The 24,678-nt window shown below is 39.1% G+C and overlaps 1 protein-coding gene across 4 annotated transcripts in view; it reads right to left on the bottom strand.

Moving 5' to 3' along the window:
- CPEB2 (cytoplasmic polyadenylation element binding protein 2) overlaps positions 1-24,207 on the bottom strand; it is a 52,940-nt gene extending 28,733 nt beyond the window's left edge. For 2 of the 4 annotated variants that reach the window (XM_050896201.1, XM_050896202.1), the window contains exons 1-3: positions 22,685-23,309; positions 19,562-19,849; positions 8,678-8,768 (exon numbers count right to left, since the gene is read on the bottom strand). In XM_050896201.1, coding sequence (XP_050752158.1) covers positions 8,678-8,768; positions 19,562-19,849; positions 22,685-23,257 — 952 coding nt within the window. In that variant the 5' untranslated portion in view covers positions 23,258-23,309. Of the gene's footprint in view, positions 1-8,677; positions 8,769-19,561; positions 19,850-22,684 lie in introns of all 4 variants that reach the window. The other 2 variants (XM_050896199.1, XM_050896200.1) reach the window with 2 other exon arrangements.
- Positions 24,208-24,678: the final 471 nt, after the last annotated feature.

Below are 24,678 nucleotides of genomic sequence, written 5' to 3'. Positions count from 1 at the left end.
TACAGCTTAGTGCTTCTCTACTGAATCAATTTAAGAAAAATCATGTTAATAGGAATTAAGGCATTAAAATTTTATTAACCAATTTATGACTGTATCTTGGTGTATTACATATAACCATTGCATGCAATATTTTTCAGTAAGTCTGGCAAAACTAGAGTACTGGTTTATCTACAGAATTAACAAAATTAAAGAATATGATAGATAACGTTTTCAACATTTTATATTGAATAAAACTTGCATTAAAATCTCATATCCTGACATTAGAATTTTTCAACTATTACATTTTACTACATTGGTGGAATGTTATACTTTAATAGTTAAATGAATGGCTTAAAATGCACAGCTGAAGAGTGTGTTCACTACAAATTCCTTTTTATTAAAGGAGACTTTTTCTGTTTACAGGAAGCTGCAAACATACCAGTAGTGCACACTGACCTAGAGAGACATTTACAATAGCTGCTGTGTTTGGAAGAAGTGTGCTTTAACGTGCAAAAACCTACTTTTCCGTCTATCTTGCTATTCAAATATACTTGCTTGCCTATAATCCATAAACATATATAAAAAAATACCATAACTTAAACATTTAAATCTTTTGGAGGAAATGAGAATGTTTGTGGAGGCATAAAGAAGAATCCAGTCTGGAAGCAACGGGTGTTTAGAACTCACACAGCTTTAAAGGGGAATATATATGCAGATGGCTTGCAAGATGTACGTATTAGTAAGACACTGTCATAGTCTGATAAGGCTCACTTTTTATAAAAAGAAACACAGGGAAAAAAAGGAACAAAAAGAATGAAAACCAAATCAGTGATCCATATATTAAGTTTGTCTAACAACTCCTATCATACACTGTTTCCCCCCCCCAGTGTTATAGGGGGATGTGAATAGCAGCAAGACAGGAAATTTCTCGAAATAGTCGTTCTGTGTCCCAAGGAACACCTTTGGGGTTAAATAAAAAAACGTTTTGCTGAAAATCTGTAAGTAATAGCATTTAAGTTTTGCTCTTCCCCTTTAGGGAACCAACATGATAATTTTCTATCAAAAATACAGAAAAAAATATACATTATGAACTCTTACACTCAAAACTTCAAAATAGCAAGATTAAGATCATTTAGGGTATTTTATTCAGCCTTATTATTTACAGGCATTGTGGCAAAAAGATTTGTATACAGCCACATACTATTTCTCTTCCCACAGATTTCATTATTGTAAGAATGGATGGTATCAGAACACCTGCAGATTAGGTAGGAACTATTTGCTTTGGAATTTGAAGGTGTGGATCAAGCGGTGAAGGGAAAGGGCAGCCTCCTGGAAACGGGCAGATGAATGCCACCGAAAAGCACTCTGCTGTCTTCTCTAACTTCTACAGAATTTTTAGCAGGCTTAGGCAAGATACTAGACAAAAATCTTTGTAGGAGCCTCTGTCTTCATGTTCCTTATCTTCAAGATGTCCAGTTTTAGCATACAAGCCATTTTTTCTGTCATGCTGAATATTTACAGCTATACCTAATGTTTCTTGGAACTATAAATATTCTGCCCTTCTAGCAATGCATGCTGGTAAAATAGGAAAAGAATTAGGAACAAGGCATCCTTAAATTGCAATCTGGGAGCTGCCACTGGTTTGCTCAGCCTGGTGTATAACAAGTCACTTTGCTTTATTTCTTAGTTCTTTGGTCTATAAAGGTAATACTCATTTGCCTAACAGCAAGGATTTTACAAGATTATTTACTGTCACCATCATGTTTATATACAATGCTATAGAAATATTTGCAACAGTAGGAGCTGTTTTTAGCAAATCAGAATGCTGTATCTATCTAGAATAACAATAGAAATTGTGAGAAATTATTATCTCATCTTGAACCTCCTCGAGTCTGTGGTGCCAGTCTTTCTCCCTGTCTGTATATATTTATCTTCTTTTCCTATTTAGTAAGGGAGACAAAAGATACATTTTTTTCTGTAATTACTACAGAAAAAGAGGTCAGATTTAAGGCCTAGCAGGAGAGAGAAGCCCACCAATGTCAACACCTGGAGAGGAAAACTGGTTTAGAATATATTAAATTCTGGGTTTACAACTCTGGTTTTGCATTCTTTTGCTTTTTTCCCCGCTACAGCTTCACAAATAAGCTGCATGTGAAACATAGGTGCCCAACTGAAAAAGTTGAAATAAAAAAGCACTCCTCATTAAGTGGTGGGGAGAGAGTGTGCTGGGGAGCTGGGCCCACTACTGCAGCGTAAAACCTATGAATCACACAAACGCAAAGAAACCCAATCTTGCCGTGTTACGGAGATTAATTTGCTAGCTCAGATAATGAATGATTTGAGGGTTAGAAAGGAAAATGAGTAACACAGTATTCAGTACATGTACAGCTGTACTGACACTGCTTTTAAGTCTTATTTACATGGTTATTTCAATGAAGTCATACTTTGTATTACTGCATTCTGGTGAACTTAATACTTGTGTTTACTACCTTGTCTAGTACTTGGACTTACAACCTTAAAAACATTTTTAACATAGAAGGTTTGCTTACTTTTTCAAAATACAACCACTGCTATTTGATATGTTAACTTAGGTTCTTATCCCTCAGATTAATCTGTTGAAGCAAAATGCAGTGTTTCTAGGGTGTCCAGCTAAATTTAATGATATACATAAACTCAGAACACTTCATGCATGGAACTGGGTGCAAGATCAGTCTTATAGAGAGCTCAGATTACACTATTTTTTAACAGATTATTCTAGTTAAATGGACATATACAGTACTAAACCTCACTTAAAATATCAGTATATAAAATACAGAAGATGGGAGCACCATCTTTTAACAATTTACTTTGCTTATATCACATATTTCTTTCTAGTCAGCTATTTTCACTGCATGTTGTTCGATGCACTTAAAAAAAAGTACCATTTTAAGAACTGCTCTCACCACAAATCCTATCTAATCCCATCCTACTTCAACGTCAGTAATCTAGAATCATATAAACCGTTCAATAGCTATCTAGTGACTCCAGTGGCCTCCGCCTGTTTAAAAAAGAAACTTTGATAATATATAAAGATGCTTTACTATTTTAAAATCAACTACAAATTAGTCAGAGAATATCAAATATTTAAATAATAGATGTATTCCATTCCTGAGAAATTAAAAGTAATCACTTCACTGACTGTCTACAGAACTTAGCTCTACAGCATCCCAAATTAGTAATGTGCTGCTATCTGGAACAAATACAATGCCTAATATTACAGTACTGTATCATAAAGTATCACGTTATAGAAATTTTCTCTGCACAAACCTGAATTTGCAACTTCATCACATTACCGCTAATTAATAATTCTCATGTATCATGGCTAAATTCAAAATAGTATTGCTAAGGAGAAGCAGGTATGGTTGACATTTCTTATGCAACTAGAGTTCTATTAAATTTAGCCCCCTCTTCCATATTTAAATGTCAGTAATGTTAACAGAACTGCCTGGTATGTATTTCTCACAATGTATTCCTCTGTAAGGACAGAAAAAAAAAAAAAGCTTGCAAATAAATTTTGGTGGGCCAGTTTATCCACTAAATCCAGTTAAAAGTCTTGCTAATCCAAACCATGAGGAAAGAGAACAAACTTAGTTTTAGCTACATTTCTGTAATCTCATGTTACTAATATGGGCAACGGAAATTTGATTTTTTTTTTTAAGCTTCTTCTGAGCATACAGATGTAGTTGTGCTTACTCACTTTTCATTTCATGGCAAATTCATATCTACTTTTGGAAATGCATACTTTCTATTCCTATTTAACTAAACTGTTGGAGGAATCCCCATACATTAAAACATTTGGGATAGATTTAAGTATAACGACCACTTTAAACATTGCTGACTCACAGTTTCACAAGTTTGATATTTCATGTCTACTCCCCCCCCTTTTTTTTTTAAAGTCTCAAATGGTTGAACAAAGAGACTGAGAATCACAAATTCCTTTCCCATCTTCCTTTTTTCAAGAGATCACCTGACTAGAAGAGAAAAAGCTTCCAAGTTAAGCTTTTCCCAAACTACTTTAACAAACCAGTGAATGGCTGAGGATTGCAGCAGTTTCAGAAAGCTCAGTTTTTGAATCAGCGTAGTTAAGACAACAGCACAAAACCATGTTTGGACAACACCTAGTTACAGAAAGCCTAGATACTACACTTTGAAATGCTTGTGTAAGAATTATGCAAGTCATAATAAGGCCAAATGTGTTGTCTCTGACAGTCGATCTACTTAGGCAAATCAGTCTATCAGTCTTAAATATATTCTTTTATCATAAAAAGTTTCTATGTCAGAAAGAGGAAACAATTTCAAAGCCTTTTATATGACTAAGAGTGAAGTTTTTCGTTCCACACCTTTTTTGTTCAGCCTCAGAAACTCTTTTCTGAGTGCAACTTGAATTACTCTAGGAAGCAATTGCATAACTTTAAACCTTAGAGCTTCATAACACAAAATATAAAACAAATTTCTTTGAAAACAAAAGTTACTCTATGCAAAGAAAGAAAATGTTCTCTACTGTGTTGCTGAGTCACCAATGCTTTTCTTTTTACTTCACTGAGCATGTGCTACCAGGTTGCTTTTAAAAGAAAGATGTCTAACAGCTGAAAAGCTCAACTAAACCAATTTAAAGGGAAAATAAAACCAAGAAAAAGCAAGACAGACTTCTAAGTGCATCAAGTTTTTTTTCACCACAGATAAGCCAAATAATAGTGTTTTACTTTCATTATTTATTACTAGCTACACAAAAAATATATTTGTGTAACTTTCCTAAAAAACTTGTTTTGCCCCTCACAAAGAAACAGAAGAAAAATTCAACATAAAGTTAATATTCCTTGTTACTCTTGCTAATATAGCTATGGCTAATTCAAGTTCAGTACTATCTTACATCTAGCTTGCAGACCTATAAGAGAGTTGGTCAGGAAACAGAAATGAATTGTAAATTGAGTACAGTATCAATACTCTTGCCTTACAAAAGACAAGCCCTTAAATTACACGGAAAATACCATAGTCTTTACTGGAAAGATGTTGAAAACAGTACATAATAAATTCCATTAAATCACCTGCTCAATTCTAATACATATTCCATGAAAAATATACCCATTTCTTCTAAGTTTTTTCCATAATCTGTTTTAGCGCAAATGTCTTGGCTTTCCTGTTTCTGAAATGTCTAGAATCCAAGTTTTCTACATCTTGACATCAAGAAGCATTGGTATTTGGGGGAGGAGAAGGGAAAAAAAATGCAAGTACACAAGAGGTATGTCTGGAAAAGAGTTATACTACCAATACCCATGTATTTCAGGCTATCAATATTGTAATTCTTTGCTCAAAATAGTTTTAAGGGGTATTACAAGAATAAAAAGGGTATTTAAGAACAATGATGTAAAAATGAATTAATTTATTTTATCTTTTATTAATTTTAACTTCAGTTTATATTCCATTGATTGGATGGGGTAATCTTGAACATTACTTAGTGTCTTATTATGAAATGCATTTCAAGAAAGCTGGGGAAAGATTAGTTTTAATATTCTCTGCAATGACTAGTGAAGTCAAACATCTATTCTCTATTAACCTACCTTGAAAAAATGTCTTATTGAAAGCTAAAAATTACTTCTTTCTTTTGATCATGTCTGTAGTAATGACTAAACTTTGTCTAAGTGAAGCCGAAACTACGCATCTATAAACAATTTTTTGGCAGGCATAAACTTAGCTTTCAGTGAATCATATTTGAGATAAAGTTTTTTCAAGTTCAAGAAAAGCAAAAGTGGTGAAATTTGACTTACTTCTAAAATGGATCTTGAAATGCAAAACTTAAAGCTGTGAGCTAGTACACACAGTGTCTGTTCTGCATTGTGCAAAATCTGAGACAAGATGCTTAGTCATACTCCAGATATTGTAAGCAGCTAAATCTGAAACACGTGCTTAAAATTCCAGGGACTTTCATTTTACTGCTGTGGTCAGATATAAAAGATGCATTGTTTTAGTGTGCTTAGATTTAGTTAAAAACTTGTCATAAAAACATTCTCTAGATACAAAATATTCTTCAGTTACAACAAAGGACGTTATATATTAATAAGAACAACAAATAAATAACAATAATATTCTTAATCCTGTGCATTCTGCAAGCAAGTATGATGGGTGTTTAAGTAAATGTCAGATTTTCTGTGGTGAAAAGAAAAGCCGCAGAGACTGAAATAACAAAATTAGTGTTTCATGGTTTGCAGAAAAAAAAAAAGTTAAAGTTGCTAGGAAATTACAGAAATGCCAACTAATGGTGACTAAACAGAAGAGGGGCAGAGAGGAACTAAAAGGCTATTCTAGGATGTGATCTCTTCTTCCCATTTTCAGTCAGTAAGGAACATTTCTCGTGTCTTACTGTTATAATGTAGCTGTTTCAGCTGAAATAATAACTTCCAAAGAGAAAAAAACATCTTAATCAACCAATTTAAATAACAGCACACAATTACTCTATTTAAATTCAGTTGGCGTGTGCATTGTTCTCTGGCACTCGAACAAAAAAAATGGATTTCCTTTGAATTCATCACTATCTATGACTTCCATCTGTTTTAGTTGAAACACAAAACTTAGCAGAATTTTCACTGCAAGAGTACGATGGTGAAACTGTTAAAAAAAAAAACAACTCTTAACTGTATACTGAAACCATATACTCATGTCCCTAGAAAGCACAGAATAACTATGGAAACTTTACTGAGTTTTTCAAAAGTGTCTATGTATAAAACCAATTCACTTTAAAATCTTAAAGCTTTGTCTTGTCTTATTCTCGCTGAAAAATTATTACTGGAAATACATCTTTTTCATCTATTGCATCATAACGAAATATGAAGAGGTGAATAAAAATAAAAATGGGTCTTTTCTGTGCTCGCTGTGCCTCTGAAAACTCTGCTGCATTATAAAGCCAAAATGAAAACAGCGAGATGGCAGGGGGAACAGATCAACCACTTCCATTTGTCATGTCAGCGTGCACCGAAAAAAGCGAAGAAACCAATTGGTTTTCAGGAATGTGAGAAGTGCGAATGACAGTATATTGCGCCAGAAGATCTGCATTCTCTAATTTTATGCCTAACAGTAGCTTTACCTTTTAATATCCTTCCTGATGGTAGATTTAGGTTTAGATAACCAAAGAAATATTAGTCACCACCTGAGTGTGGCAAATTGAAGCAATAATGCTTTGAGAAACAGGGATGACCTAGCTAGTTACCTTGTCTTTGATGACATATGCATGCTTTCAGTCCACAGCAGTTACCACTGGGCTAACTGTTCACAGGTTTCAACCCCTTTGTGTTACTTAGTAATATTTTGTAAACATGCAAAATAGACAGAAACTGAATTTAATAATGGACTTAAATGATAAAATTGTTAAAACTGGAATTAATTCTCTGTAGGCAGTAAGAAACAAGAGATCAGATTTAAGAACATCTCAGAAAATTTAATTTCAGCTTCCACTCTAAAGAGGAGGAAAATTAACTGGCTAACTAAATGCCACCTACTTACTGATGCTTTGTAGAGATTTTCAGCTTGAAAAAAACCCCAAACTTTTGGCTTTACATTGTAAATCTTACAATACTATTACATGCTATCTGAATACTACAGGTCTTCCAACTGATTACAGATCTTAAGAGAACCATGAGCAAACTCTAGCAAAGTGTCTTTCAAATTAGGAGAACACAGGCCCTTATGTGCTAATGTAATATATATTAAGTCTAGGAGCCTCTAGAAATGGAGAATGGATGGGAGTAAGTAACGATATAAAAAGAAAGAAATATTTTTTTATTTTTTCAGTTGCTTCAGTTCTTAGAATTTCTGCAAAGCAAGCCTGAAGTCTTGGATAATTTTAAAGTTAGATTGTGTTAGTCCAACTGTAACACCACAAATGAAGTAACATTTGATCAGGCCAAATAAAATGGCTTGGGCTCCCTGCCCCAAAGTTCAATGGTAAACGCCACCTGAGAATAACTATGGAAAAACAGAGTTCAAGAGAGTGAGTTAACGTACAGTGAATAGAGGAGTTAAAATTGAAGCCCACAAATATTAGCTATGTGCTGTCTGCCGTGGCCAAATGATTTGAACAGAGCCCAGAAGGGTAAGAGGAATCAGCATTCTAAAGCCAAGTGTATTTCTGGACTTCTTCAGACAAAGAGAAACTGGACAATTAGATGCATTATTATGCTCCAGGAGCTTTGAAAAAAATATTTGAAAGGACAAAAACTGAATTTATCAGTGGACGTAATTTTCTTTTCAGCTTCCACTGCAAAGAAAGGGAAAATTTACCGGCTAACACTGGTAGTGGTTTGATTCCCCTCCCACCCTCTTTTGGCTACCTCTAACAGAACAGTGTGTCTTCACAAACTGAGGTAGAATTTCCTACAGTAGACAAGTAAATTTCAAATAAAACTAACTATGAATTTCTTGGGGGGGAAGGAGGGAAGGATGGAGGGGAGAGGGAGAAAAACCTATGAAGACACTAAAGCTTAAGTTTTAAACAATTGTAAACCAATGTTTTCAATAAAATACAGCTTGAGATTGATCTTTCATGTAAGTTGAGAAAATAATTCATTTGCTATTTTAATATGAACCTAGAATCTAAATTAGCAATCAGTATTAATTCAAATATGCAGAATGGATGACCCTTTTTTCTTTATTTGGCATAATAACATACCTTTAAGTGGATCATGCTCTGCTCTCATAATGTCAATAAGGGAGTTTTCCAAAGAGTGCATATTCAGACTGTCATACATTCTATTTCGATCCTAAAAGAGAACAAAATCCTTAGTATTGGAATACAAATTCTGTACTTTTTAACAGGAAACTTGATAGGACGACAAAGGTGCCTTCTAAAGGCTGTACGCTCAGTCACTCTGGAGATGGACAATGATACAAAAGCTTAAGATACCTGAATTTATTAACAGTAAGACCTGATTTTATTAACCGTAAGTTTAATAGCATCCAAATATAAAACTAAAGATGCACTGTGACGAACTCTTCTCTGTATGCACTTTGACAGCCTATGAGTGCCTGTTTCCTTCAGAAGAACTGCTTGAATCAGTTCTAGTGATACACAGCAAAGTTAAGCATTAGGCTGTTTAATGAAGGAGACTAATGTCTGTAAGAGCTCAATTTCATGTCATGCAGAAGTTAAATAGTGAGTAAGGTGAGGAACTACAGGACAAGAAGGACAGTCACCTCATATGAAAGAAAACATTTTCTTGGTGCTTGGCTAACTACCTTGCATGGGCCCTCAGCCCCCTGCTAAGACTGCACTTCCTGGCTTCTGGGTGATTAATTTGAGACCCTTTGCATACAAAGATTTGAGTTACAAATGGTCAGCACTAAATGGCTGAAGGTTGGAAAATTAAAGCTAAACTATGAAAAGAAAATGTCACAAAGCTTACTAATAGATTATCAGCCTTATACAGAACAATTTTTTTGCACATGAAGATTAAGAAGAGTTACCGTAATGTCTTACAAATATTTTTACTGAAGGTAATAAAAGTTATTGTAATAAATCATAAATGTTTTCACTGATTTTATGCTCAACTAAGACATTCTCTCCCATGTTTTCTAATACACCCAAGTTACAGGACAGAAAAAAGATGACTTCTACTTCTTCGGTCTTTCTGGGATACTTTCAGAGACTGAAAATAGTTTGCTTAAAACCTTAATCTCTTCTACTTGCAAGGCTTCTGGCTGGGCTATATTGCACTTAAAGGAATCCTGTAATCGTGCCTTAATGTTACTGTTGTCTTCTCTCTGGTTGCACTGTAGTAATTCAACAGAGTAGGATGAAATACACACACATCCCATGACCATTAAAATACACTAAAGATGCAGCCTTTCACTTAGTACATATATAATGGGGACGGAAGGTATCTGATCCACACTCACTGTGACTTTCTATGACAGTTCAGCAGAACATAGATTAATTTCAAACTACATCCCTCAGCAAGCAGGTATTCTTCATGTTTGGGGAGTGAAAAAGCAAGCTTTGAAATAGAAGTTTTCTATGAGTCAGAGACTGTGACTTACCAACAGCTTTGCAAAACAAGCCATGACGAAACTAAGATTTTACTTTCATCTTTCTTAGAAAGTTTAGTCAACTTGATACAACATTGGGATGAAGAGGGAGAGGCCTTTTTTTCAGCGCTCTCCCCTCAAACAACTATAAAGAGTAATGGCTTCCTGTTGAGTAAGCAATCTGCTATGTTCATTTCATTGGATCCTTTATTTTCTTTTTGGAAGCCCTTAGATAATTTTAATGATAAATTTAAAAAGTAGGTTTCTCTTGTCTCCTGCCATGTCCCAGACCAAATGCCACTGACACTTTGTGAGGTGATCATCAACCCGATTTGAGTGCCATCAAGTCACCAGTACTTATTTTAGTTCACAGCAGCCGTATTTTGGGATCGGTTGGCTTTCATTCAGTTCTCTAGCTGCCCTGAGAAGCAGCAGAATGAAACTGAAGTGACTAATCTGCTTCCATGCCCTTGCAGGTTTGTTTCTCAATAGCACAATGAAAAGAACCTGCTTACCATAGCAAACTTGCTTTCTACAGAAGGTGTTAGCAGTGACAAAGCTCGATCTGTTCCCTACTGTCCCCTAGCATTCAGAAGGTATCTCATCAGGATTTTTAATGAAATCTTAAATTCAGCTGAAGTCAATACTTAGTAGGTAGTAGGTGCTCTTGCAAAAAACAATGCTGAATAAACAGAAAACATGCTTTGCTGCCTCGGTAGCTGATAGGGGAAAAGGAACTAGTATTGGTAAAAACTGGACTGAACTGTATGTGTGACACTTTATCTTTGTTTCAGGCTCATTAAATATTATTATTTATTTTTTGATCATTGCTATATACATGTATGTTGAGATAACACATGACTATCTGGCAAATGGTCATTACTGTAGACTTAACTTTGCCCTGGAGAGCAGAAGCCTGTAAGAAAGGGCTCCATCATGGTTAACTCCTAAAACTGGCCCACTTGGTCATCGATCTTACAGAGAAATGGAAAAGTAAAAGATATAACATGCATTTGTGATTCACTTGTAAACTGCTCCACTGCCTGACATGGTGCAATGATTGTAACTTCACCCTTGCATCATTCTGTTTTGCAAGTTCTGTGTATCCAAAGTGAAAGGTCTTGCACTGTTGGAAGCAGAAGAAATAAACTTTTCCCATTCTCTTTACACCTTAGAAAGTTCATGTCTATAAAGCTAAAAAAAAAAAGAGTTTTGTTTTTTTTAATTGTATTACTTCATTTCTGGCAGTGGAAACATGCGATAGGCATGCACCGTACAATACAAAAAATGTTGTGAATACACTAAAGTAAAGCAGGATTTAAATATGGGCATTGTATGCTGCTATCTCCCTACCTACGTCACACTATTCACTTGTGAGTTTGGGTAATATCTAGGTAATCTATTTAACATCTATTCCAATTCACACTGATGAACTACATACTATAAAGCAACATTATCTGAAATTTAACTCTCTCGAAAGGAGTAAGTCATTCTTTGGGTACAAGGTTCCTTTTAAACCTTTGTGCAACTAGGCTTTATAATGCTAAAACACTGCTTTGTGCTCCCCAAATATATAAATCACATCTTTAAAGAGCACAGTTATCATCTATGCAAATATGAAGCTTTCATTTCAAAGCAGAACTTGAAAGTATTTCAGTAATGTAGGTCACATCAGCAAAGATTTTCTAGAAAGTTCTGCTGTAGGAAAAAAAATCCACAACCATTTGAAAGGGGACAGTTTTACTACAGCATACTCTATCAGAAAACTTCCACTGTGATTTTACTCGACCTTTGGGACAAGCATGAGAAGTACTACCACTGAACATGATTGTTTTAGATAGTCCCAAGAATTAGGACTACTTCCATGTGCATGGAAAACTATCTTTAGTTTCATTATTTCAACATGGCTGATAAGCAGTTATCTTCTAAAACAACCTGGAACTACCTTTAAAACAACATGGAAATAGTTCTAATTCTTGGGACTATTTCCATGTTGTTTTAAAGGTAGTTCCAGGTTGTTTTAGAAGATAACTGCTTATCAGCCATGTTGAAATAATGAAACTAAAGATAATCAGTAGTACAAAGGCATTGATACATAAGCGTATATGTTAATACAAGTTTTGTATCATCCTGACTCCAAAAGCCCCTTTTGTCCAGGTTGAATTCCTGTAAAATATTTTGCATCTCCCTCACCTCTGTGGCTCATCAGTCCTGTGCTAAGAAGCAAGCAAACTTGTCAGAAGGTCCCTATCTCAGTGGAATGTCACAACATAATGCTATTTTTTTCCCCAAAGCCGACAGTTAACTTCTCCCAAGCACTACAAATTCTCACAGTAGCTTTTTATTTCTTTTTAACTGTATAAACATTTCAATCCTGCTTGACCTACCTTTCCAATACCAGAATCACAACTGCATTCATACACAGCAGAATTGAAAATATGGTTTCGGTGTAATTGCCTACAGATTCAGAGGTATATGGCTAAGTGACAAATTGTCACCTCAACTTAAGAGTTAAGACAATGTAAGAAAGGTTACAGAAAAGTGATAATTATTTCAGAATTTTTACAAATTTACACAATATAGGAGAAGTATGAAGTATCCTACCCATAGTTAGTGCTAGAAGGACTTTTTGACAACGTCATGCAAAATACATCTACAGAGTGCACATTTCAGAAGTCCTCCCCCCATACATCTAAATGTGGAATGAATGGGAGGAGGGCAGCTTTCTCTGAAGAGCAAGTTTCAACACTAAATTGTTGGACAAATCATTTTTCTTGGCACACTCTATCTAGGACTTCTAAATATATCCATGCAATTTATGCAAAGATTACCCTGTTTGAGCATTTGCAGAAACTCCGTGCAGTCACATCTCAAAGCTTATATATTGACATTTACACATAAAGCAAATAGAAGGACAGAAACTATTAAACAGTGAATATATTTTTGCTAATCTTTAACCACAAACACTAAAAATAGGTGTTCATAGTTAAGAAGTTAAACAACTTTGAATTTTGGACACATGATTTAAACTACTGATCTGTAGGACTACTCAAAGTAAAAAATTAGACCTCTGACATAGGTATTAAATTCAGTATATGCAAGTATCTTTAAAATATGCTCCTTTACACGTTCCTTCATATTCTAAAGAAATGTAGCACCATCCGATGGGGGCTGGAAACAAAAGTCATAAAGCTTCTAGTCAGTTCTGAGTATGGTCTTAGCTAGCTGCAAAAAAGACTGTAGCTTTGACCTTGCTGAATTAACTGAATTTTTAAAAGCTCAATTAAAGAAACTTTTTAACATCACTTCCCAAACTAAAATGTTACCGAGTTCCATTTTTTCACCTTAAAACTGACCTGAATAAAAATGTGTTCTAAGACTAGAAAGTGACAGCTGATTTAATAATAAACTATTCACAGACTTAAAAAAGTACCTGAATTCAGTGTTAATGTTAGCAGTGATAACCTAACAATTAAGTACATTATATATTCTAAAATATCATCTTTGCTAGCATCTAAACTTCAAGTCTTTCTCAGTTTAGTGAAGACATACTGTAATCGTAAGCCCTTTGTTGAAACCATAACTAGTGTAAATGAGAAACTTAATATGAAAACCTATGACAACTACAATTTTAGCTCTATAAAAAAGCAAGGAGGAAGGCTTAAATTAGACACATGAAATTGCTTGGTTACTTTCCATGGTGTCATTAGTGGTAAAGATGAACTATAATATCTGGTAGACATCTGTGAACGGTCAACCTGACAACAAAAATGTTTTGAAGTTAAAATGACACAATCAGCTATGTAAGCTAGCTAAATTGAGCCTAAAATGCACCAAAACAGGTCCTGTGGCAAACACACACCTACTTCCCAACTACATGAGCATTTAAAAACAAACAAAAAAATTCCAACCGCATGTACTGTATCCATATTGGAGTACTTCAGCTCAAGAATATACATTCATCAACTGGAAACAAACCAGACACACTATGGAGATGATTAAAGGCTTGGCAAGATTGACTTATGAGGCAAATCTAGAAGATTTGTATATTAATAACTTCAACAAAATAACTAAAGGAACTATTAGACATTTGAAGGGGAAGTTGTTATTCAAGTTTTGGGTTCTTTTTTGGTTTTGGGGTTTTTTTACCCTCTTCACACCCCCTCTACTCCCCCCATCTAGAAATATCTATACAGTCGTGAGTACTTAAATGCAAATACATCAGACCATATGGCAAATGTACTTTTGGATAGATCTTAGGTGAGAATGTATTCGTTTTAACTTAGAGAACAAGCGTGCTTTGGCAGACAGAACGAGGCGAGATATGCTACTTAGCATATACATCATTGCTATACTATCACAGCTGCTAAATATTTTGTTGAATTTTCCTAACTCTGATTTTGTCCTGCATTAATAGAATGAGGTGTATAACTGAAGCAAATTTGAATAGTAGGAGAGAATTCTTAGTTCATAAAAAGTCATAAAAACATTTGTATGGTAAGCCCCACAAACTTTCTGCTAACTGATTCTTTTGAATCGTTCATCTGTGCAGCTCCCAATACTATTTATTCAAAGGTCTTGATCCTGAAGTTAAAAGAATGGCAGTAGACCATTATCTCCAGTTAAGAGAGATCCCCAGTACGGTCCTCAGACACAAATACCTGTTTCTGTATGTTATTTAATCAGCCCCAGGTAATCAATCTACTGCATTAAAAGTCCTGAAGACACCGTTCTGTTGCAGGTATTGCCTTAGTGAAAATGAACTGGTAAGGCCGGGCTTATAAATCAGCGTTTGGACAATTACACTAGTCTGAAGACTAAGAGAACGTAGCAGCTAGATGCTCCCTATGCATTCAAGTTTAACATGAGCTGCCAAACACTCAGCACTTCTGAAGAAACAGGCCACTTACTTAGGAGTATAAATACGGCATTAAGAACCCAATTTCAGCAACTTGCTCTTCATCTAATATTGACTGGTATGTTATCATCTAGATTAGCCATTTAAACTGTTAAGGTACATTTATTAAACTGTACTAAAACTGTCATATTGAGAATCTGAAATCCTCTGAATGCAAGTGATTGTAAGACAGAAGCAACATGACAGTAGTTTAAATTAAATACCTAAAATTAACACCTGTTGTGACGTACAATCTTAAAACTAATTTTGCTTTGCAAATGTTTTGTTTTCTTTGAAAACTTTAGCACATTTCAAAAATAAATAGAAAAAGAAAAATCTGCATTTGTGAGAGATGGTACCTTACCATACAAATCATAGCTGGAGAGCTATATTCAAATGTAGAATAATATAGCTCAGCTTTTAGGACCACGAACATTGCACATACTGTTTGTTTGAACAAACAGGAAGGACAAATCAAGGTGAAAAACACCCTGACATGCAGTGTATTTCCTCAACTCAAAAGAGACACAGAAACTAAATTCATATTCATAGAATGCAGTGTTTTTACTAGAATGAAAATAGTTAAACACTGAAGTGTATAACACTGAAGTGTATTATTGAACTGTTATAATAGGTTTTAGTAAGCTTATTTGCAAGATATTAAGAAACATAAAGTTTGCAATCAAAATAGGGTTAGCAGACTGCAATTTAAAAAAAAAAATTTAGAAATGGTTAATTATTTTCCTCATCCGAGGAATGTAAATGAAAAAAATTAATATACAAAACATCGATTTCTGTGCCTGTGTTTTGGCCACAGAAATGCCTGAAGCATGTTTTTTGGGGGAAAAAACCAGTATCTGGGGTTAGAAATACATTCTTAGCTTTGCACCCTATATTCTTTTTTTTGTACTTTGGATCAGGGAATAAGAGAGAATATTCATATTGTCTAACTTCTTGACATGCAACCTAAGTGCCTAAACGGGAATCCCAGAGGCTGTATAAGGTCAGTGGTGCCAGGTATGTTCTTCTAGAGAATTAGATTATCTAAATAAGGAGCCTAGATTCTCTCTTAGGAGAGAGAAATAGGCTCCTCAATTAAATGCTTAAGCTAGATGGTGTGAATACCTGACAAGATTTCTAATTGTTCCTTAATGATTCTGGTACAAGGCAACAATCCCTTCCCTATGTGAAGTACCTATAATGGTGCAAGCAGTGTGGCAGAACTTGAACTTGTAGACATAATTTTGTCTATGAAAGAACTTCAATTGATGTAGTTCGTGTTACCTTAAAAACCTGAGGAAGGAGAAAAAAGCTTCTTACAGCAAGTCACATAAGAAAAAGATTGGCTATTGGCTTAATTTGCTCACGTTTAAATCAGTGTTGCCATGATGTTTAACTACTTTTATTTAAAAACAAAACAAAAACTCTTGAACTTTGGAAAATTCCCCTGAGAGAGGTCCTTCATAACTGCTGTAAGCAAAAGCAGCTTTGCTGTAACTAATGTGGCCACGGTGAATTCAACTTCACATGGGATATGTTTTAGTTTTAACTACAAAGTACAGAAAGTCTGCTTTCATTCCTTTAAGTAATACACATAATTACTTATGCAGTTATCAGTAATGACATTCATTGTCACTGGTATATTAGTTTAATGCCAAGAAACATTACTTTCATCAGAATTGATGTCAGTTCTATACTGGGGACCATCCATCAATGCAAACGCCAAAGAATAAAGAAGTTTCATGGAAGGGAAAAGCTTTGAATTCGTATACAATTCCTCTGTGGCTTGTCTTGTTTGCATCAGGTACATGTTTTACAGAAACTGGATGAGCAGCTGACACTGCTGAATGCCATTCGGACTTATCAAAAAATACATAGCATTTTAAAAAATGGTAGCAGAACATTAATGATCTACAGAAAGTTAGTCAGTGAGGACACTGGCTTTTCTAAGCTGTTTTCTTTTGCTAAGCTTGAGCTAGCTAAAGTTCGGAGGAGAGGTGCTTTGTCCCCTGCCATACAAAATGATTACTGCAGTTAAAACAAAGATGCGTGATCATGCGGAAAAGTATTCTGCAAAACTGTGAATGATGCAGTATGTATTCAACATGCATGCTAAGATGTGTTTGCTCTGTGGAAGCTTGGAAGAAATACCTCACTTCTATGTAAATAAAAATGCTTTCGTGCAAGACTTTCCGAACGGCACAAATTTAATTACTGCTATTTTTGAGTATCTTCTGAAATTGCTACTGTATCTTTAAGAAACCTCAATCTAAATACCTCAGCCTTTTATGGAAGGAGACAAGCACAGTACAAATTAGCAAGATGGGTGTTTGACAGCATCGCAATTGCCAACGCAAGTCCTGATGAAAAGAAGCACAAGCTCCAAGCTCTATTTAACTTTTTCATTATGACTTGCAAAATGTAACAGTCATCACAAGAAATTAACCATATAACAATAGTATAACTACTGAAAAATAAGAACACTATTTCAGTGTAGCGAAGTAATTCATGGAAACATCTAGTGTTTCCAAAATAGCAGTACATAACACTGCAACCCTTCAAAGATGATTATTTTTACTGTGTTCTGCAACTATTACTTTATACATGTAAGGGAGATTTAAGCATAGACAGATCTACAGCATAAATATAGCCATACAAACAGGTCTATTTAATTGGTGGCTCCGGTGCTCACAGGTAAGACCAACAACAATTAACTGTGGCCCCCTTCTCACTTTGACACTCTCTTCAAAACAAAACCCACAACCCCCAAATGGAAACATTAATGTAATTTATAATAAAAGTTAAATTGCAAGGATTTTTGTTCTACCCTACTAGACAGGAATGATTTAGATTATAGTTTGAATGCACAAGGCTTTTGTTTAGACATAAAATGAGTTCATCTATATTAGATGACCGCTGTAGAAGCTTCTGAAAGTTCAAAGTAATAGTCATACTGACTTGTAAGGCATATTAAATGGGTAAATATATTCACAACTTGTGCTTAGCTACATATGAATTCCAATGTATACGTCACTGCAGTTTCAATGTATGACGGCATTAATATTTTTAATCCTGCTCCTTAGGCTAACATCTTCGGAAGACATTTCAGTATTTACTTTCATCTATTCTTGGAGCCCTCCACTGCAAAGCATTACCTATCTGTAATCTGTTTTCCTTAACAGATTACAGGTTGAATACATAAAGAATGGCACCTTTTTTCCCCATCTTTCCACCCACACAAAAATTATTCAACTATGACATTCCAGCTATCAATGCTACTTAATGGAACAGGTCTTCACAGTATAGGCAAATCCTCTTAAGTTTTCAGGTCCGATGCATACACTTGGAGCAGAATTTAGGTATGTCCAAAAGTCACCATTAGCCTCAAGAACACTGCAAGTAGCAGAGCTCACCTGCATAGCGTCAGGACATGGCCTCTTGTGCCAAACGGAACTCCACCAGCAAAATGGTAAGAAACATAGGAACTCTAGTGGGAAATCTGGTCCCAGGGAGCACCCTTTTGCCACTATTACAGCCACATAAGGATTAGCTTGCTAACTGATGCAAACACAGCTGTACCAACTCAAATATGGTCACAATTGCAACAAATGAAACTCTAGGTTACTCTGTGTGAAACCTAACAAAACCCAACTATAATAGCCTTATGTGGAGATAAGGAAACATTCTAATTATTTGCTCTGCATATTTTTTACTTTTGCTGGAATACAGTAGCTCGGTGTGAGACAAAAACCGAAGCCGACACAGGCATAACAAAAATTAAAGAATGTATAGAATTAATGGAATAATCTGCTTTCTATTTTAAAATGCATTGTTTCTAAAATAAGTTGCCCAAGCTTTTTTTGTAACAAAAAACCCATGCAAAAACTATAAATTGTTAGAATGGCAACTCAGATTGGGATCCAAAATAATAAAAGGTCTCTGCTAACGAGAAATGTTATGACTAAATGAATATAGGCAGGAATGGGAAAAAATAACATTTTACGAACTGAGGTAACTGAGGTTGGAGTTAAGTGACTTACCTAAAGTCACATAAGATGTCACTGCCAAAATTCAGAAGGTGAACCCAGATCTCTACATCTAAGACACATCCTCCTGTTTAATACTTCTAAATCACAGGGCTTCCAGCCAAAACATAACATAAAAGTTGCTAGAATGTGGAGGAAAAAAAATCTCACTAACATGCAAATGTCAGCCTAGAATACCAGTAAAAGATGAACATGACAAAGACTCAGAGCCATTTACAAAAGTAAGAAAACCTATGTACAAGGACAAGCAAACAAAAAAATCCTGAGTTTTAAAGGGATTTACAAGAATATGAGCGTTACCATAGGCAGAAAATACTTGCTGGATTAAAGATATTTTGCTCTACTGCTGTGTCAGCGGCTACAGTTTCTCTCTTTCTTGACAGTCAATATTCTTAATTAACTGTGAGAATCATATATTGCTGAATACACTGAAAACGTTGGGGTTAGTTGCAATTTAGGACTAAAAATAATATAGAAATATACAATTTTCAAACCAAGTACCAGGGCTGTAACCACTGTTTAATTCTCCTTTAAAATGAATGAAGCCAAAATGCTATGCAAGACTATGAACACACCAGTTACGTACCACCCTTACCTGCAAAGGAAGGAGAGTATTACTGTTGTTGTCAGTTCGGAAAACATTATCTTCAATCCACGATTTTGGTGTCAGTGATGGAGTGGAGCGAGTAAATTTAGGAGGAGCTATGACATTACCAGAAAAGGGCTTCTTCAAAGGAGAGATCTGGTTCATAGTTCCTGGAATTCCCATGTTTCCAGTTCTACGATGGTCTCTGCCATGCATTCCTCCCCAGGATATATTTCCTGTGCTCCAGCCGCTACTCTGATTGCTCCAGGGCGACTGCTTCAGAAGAGGCTAAAAAGAAAGATTCATTTATATTATTTTGAAAATACCTGAAATGTTCTTCTACTTTAAAAAAAACAAAACAACAAAAAAACCCCAATCAACCACCAAGTAATCAATGCGTTTCTATAAACCACTCTTTCCTGATAACATGTAAATTAATTACTGAGGCAAGGAAGAAAACACAGCATCATAAAAAAAATTGTAATTCCCACTCCCCCATACACCCCCCAAAAAAACCCGCAGTACTTGTGCAAGCAATTTAGATTATCATTTTAGTAATTGGTAGCATTCTTTAGAGCTACGCAGCAGAACAATTAAGGGTGTAAAACCACATTACAAAAAACCCTGAGACCATTTTATCATACATTACTTGGTATTATATAGTGCGATCTCTGCAAAAAGAACACAAGAATTTCGATGAGGTCGATTTTTAAAATTATTATTAAAATAATAATAATTCTTATTCTACTAATAATTATTTCTACTCAGTGAGTAGCAGTATTTCACTACAGTGAGTAGAAAATTTAAAATTAAAATTCAGATGGCAGATAGATTGATTTTTTCCCCTAGTATTTTGAGTACCATTGTCTCAGTATTACCATGTAAGAGCAAAACGAGCACTGATTACCGTACAGAGAATCTGTTTGAAGGAGTTATCTTAACATTTCCACATTAAAATGCATTATTCTGAAGCCACTGCTCAAGTATTTCTGGAGTAATGAACAGGACTATCTGTGGAATTCTGCAGAGTGGAATCTAGGAGGTTTTTTGAGGTTTTTTTTTTCCTATTTAGACGCGGTATAAAGTATTTCTGTATCTAACAAGTGCATTATATTCCTCAATATGAAAACGTAAGCAGTCTTCAGAGGGAAGATTTTACAGGATGGTAAGTTTTTATTCCTAAGCCACAACTTGTGCTAAAAAGTGACCCATAGTGGTTGTCATACTACCAAGAGGTGGACCCACTGAGCCTGACTGACAGTGAAGAACAGTATTTATCTTTAGTGTTCTCAAATCTGACTGTTCTTGGAAAGGCTTTTTCTCAAGCATAGAAACAGGGGGACGGACGGACGGAAGGGACTGTGCGTGTGTGTGGGGACATTCTAAATTCAGTGCTTCTGTGAAGTCAAAACACGGTACTTTCATCTCTAAGCTTAGCTGCAAGCAACACTCGGCTTGTAATTCTAGTAACTTAAAAATTTAAAGCGTGTCAATGCATTATGTATTAGATGGAACTTTCTGAAGACACATAAAATTATAACAACACCCCCCCAGAAAACAAACAAAAAACCCCACTAAAGCCATTTTTGGTCAAGTAATCAGGAAAACATCCCATTCTATATAATTATAGATAATTATGTTGTAAACCTTGAATACTTTGGTTGGAATTTTGGGAGAGGCAGGAACTCTATTGTGAAACAAACCTTAAGAGATAATGCCAAATGTTAACAAGCCTCTAATATTGCTAGCTATGCTGTCATGGCACTGTTTAAGTTTACCTACAACTTGTAACTGAGAGAAAATTCCTGTACGCCTCACTGTTGGAGAATTGCTTTGGATTTTGTTTGAAGAGGGTTATTATAAATGTTAAGGACAACTAGCTCCTAATCATGATGCATCCAAATCAGTTCTTGGACAGGCACACTTAATGTGAGATTCCAGTTCTGATAGAAATGCTTCACAAATCCTGCTCTACCGATTAAAACTGACAGGATTTAATACTAGAATGAAAGAAAAATTAAGATGAGGCCTATGTAACTTCAGCCTTTCATAACCGAGCAGATGATCGGAGCAAGATGTGGCTATAATGCACTACCAGGTAATATTAACGTGGATCTGCTTTTCTATGATTTCTTACAATAAATATTTTGTTCGAGGAAGAAAGGTAAACTTCCATTTTAACACGGGATCGTTATGCCGCTTGATTAAAACCGGTAGCAGAACTACGGTAACGCGAAACACAGCACCGTCTTTGGATACAAATTCCGTAATTTCGGCCAAAACTCCTGAAAAGGCAACAACGTGGACAGCTTTCCCATCTGAATCTACTTTCGGTGACCTGTGCCCATCCAACCGAGCACGCCCAGGGGGTGCGAGGGCTGGTTTGCGGCTGGGGAAGGGGCTTCCCGGGGAGGAGGCACCGGCGGCGCCGGCCGGAGCTGTCAGGCTCATTGTTCCGGGGACACCGCGTTCGCTACGGGCGACTGCGGGGCGGGGGGGGCAAGGGGATATTTTTACAGTGAAACTCCTCCTCGACACGAAAAGGAGCGCTTACCCTCTTTTACAAGAGGAAACCCCCTCCCCTCATCCCGAAAAGAAACGACGTCCCTGGGTAGCCGGCGGCGCACCGAGGAGAGCCGGTCACAGCCCAGGGGACACGGCCGAAGCGGCCGCCCCGCCACCTGCCACCCGGAACGGGCGGGGAGCAGCGGCCGGGCGCGGGGCGGGCCGCTGCCAACAGCCTGCCGGCCCGACCCCTACGGCCGCCTTGCAGTCTAGCCTCGCACCGGGCGAGGGGGGCAGGTGCCCTCCCGCCGGCCACCGGCGGCCCTCAGCCCGCCGAGCGCGGCGGGGCCGGGCCCCGCCCTGCCTCCGCGGTCTCGCCGGGATGTCACCGCCGCGCAGCCTCGCCCGGCGCCGGCAGCGGGGAGAGAAACCTCCCGGCTCCCGCCACTAGCGAAACGAGGGGAGCGCAGCCCCCCCCTCACGTCCCCCTCGCCTCCCCGGGGCTCCCCCTCGCCCCGGTCTCCCCCTCTCCGCCCCGGGCTCCCTTCCGGAGCCGGCTCGCCCGGGCTCCCTGCCGCCCCGCCGCGGCTGCCCGGCCCTCCCGCCGCCACCCGGTACCTGGTGGTGGTTGTAGGAGTTTCTCTGCTGCAGGAAGGCGGCGGCGGCGGCCGCCGCCTGGTGTTGGTGCTGGAGCTGGGGGCTCACAGGGGATCTCCGGTTCTGCTGTTGCTGCTGCTGCTGCTGCTGAGGTAAATTCATCTGCGGCGGCGGCGGGGGGGCGGCGGCCGAGAAGGGGCTGCTGAAGGGCCCGGCGCAGGGGTTGTGAGGAGACACCGGCGAGAAGCTCTGGAAGAACGCGGGGTTGATCGATGACGGGATCCCCGGGTAGAAGCTGGTCTCGGATTCCGGGCTCGGGGGCGGCATCGCGCTGATCTGCCCGCCGCCGCCGCTGGAGACCGGAGGCTGCTGCGTCTGCTGCGGAGGCGGCGACGAGGTCTGCACCGACCAGGGGGTGCCGAAGCCGGGCAGCGGCGGAGGAGGAGGGGAAGCCGCCGAGGAGGAGCCGCCCCCGCTCTGGTGATGGGGGCTGGGGATCTCCGGGCTCTGCAGGCTGCTGAAGCCAGAGCCTAGCCCGCCGGGCAGGAGGTTCCCGGGGCTGCCCAGCAAGTGGCTGTTCGGGGGGGACTCCATGGGGGGCAGCTTGGCTCTCGCCTGCAGACGAGGAGGAGACGGAGGCGGATTCACGCAGGAGGCGGCGGCCACCCCCACATTGGGGTCCGCGGACACCGATCCCCCCGGGCAGGAAGGGGCGAGCCGCTCTGAACCCCCCCTGTCCGCGCCGCCCTTGTGCTCGGCGGGGCTGAGGGGCCGGTGGTGCGGGTAGTCCCCCGTCCGCGGCGGCTCCGGGGGGGGAGCGCTGAGGAGCTGGAGCTGCTGCTGTTGCCTGTGCTCCTGCTGCTGGTACTTGTCAGTGGGGTGGCTGAACTGCTGCTGCTGCTGCTGCTGAGGGGGGTGGTGATGATAGTCTGGGGGGTGGTGGTTATTCAGGGGGTGGCTGCTGCCGAGCTGGGCTGGGCTGCTGAGCTGCTGCTGCTTAAACTCTTTCCTCTTCTGGCTCAGCTGAGGAGGCGGCGGCTGTTGCTGCTGCGGTTGCTGCTTGTTTAAATCCTGGTGGGGGCTGAGACTGGGTTTAAAGTCAGAGGAGGGGTGGCCGAGAGGGGGGTGTCCTGATGCGGGGCTGCTGCCCAGCCTCTCGCTGCCTGGCTGCTGCTGTGTCACCCCCAGGAGCAGCTCATCCTGCATGTTTTGATGATGCGCAGCAGCGGCCGCCGAGGGGAACAGAGAGGGCGGCGGCGGCGACCCACCGGACACGCCGCCGCTGCCGGAGGAGCCGGTTACAGCGGGTGAGAAGGGGCAGGAGGAGGAACGAGAGGCGGCTGCCGCCGCTGCCGGGGAGGGGAAGGACCCGGCGGAGCCAGCGCCTCCTACACCCAACGGTGGGCTGGGGCTGGAGGCCGCCGTCTGCGGGAGCCCGAGGCTGTGATCCCCCATGCAATGGAAGGGGGCTCCCCTGACACCGGCTCACCGGAGGGGTGAACTCCCCACCCCGGGAGCCTGAAGAGACAAAGATAATTAATAATCTTCGGGGGGGGGGGGGGGGGTAAACACCCGCCTATCGCAAACCACTATATAAGCCAAAACCCAGCCACTTTCTAAAATAAAGCCCTCTTCCTTGCCGTATCTCCACTATACTGGTTTTAAAAATATCGGAGCCTTTTGGTAATAAATAATCCTACTTCTATCAGGGCTTTTTTTTTTTCCCTTCTAATCAGTCGGGACCCCCGGTAGAGCGGCCCTTCCTGCCTACAGTCGCACCCACAGTAATCCGCTAGATCATCACAAATACCCCCGGACAGGTCGGTGTCGTCCCCGTCCCCCTCCCCCCCTCCCCGACAGCCCCCGCTCCCCGGTAACTCCTCCGTCCGACCCCCCAGCCGCTACACCGTAACGCAGGGGGAAAGCGGGGCGTTTCCAGGCTTGGCACTGGCGGGGCGAGAGGGAAGGGAGGGAGGCCGCCGGTCCCCCCCCAACACGGCAGGCGGCCCCGGTGT

The sequence above is a fragment of the Gymnogyps californianus genome, chromosome 4 (assembly GCF_018139145.2).
Source record: "Gymnogyps californianus isolate 813 chromosome 4, ASM1813914v2, whole genome shotgun sequence".
NCBI classification, from domain to species: domain Eukaryota; kingdom Metazoa; phylum Chordata; class Aves; order Accipitriformes; family Cathartidae; genus Gymnogyps; species Gymnogyps californianus.
The sequence above is the reverse complement of the archived record's forward strand: the minus strand, read 5'-3'. Positions and strand labels throughout refer to the sequence as shown.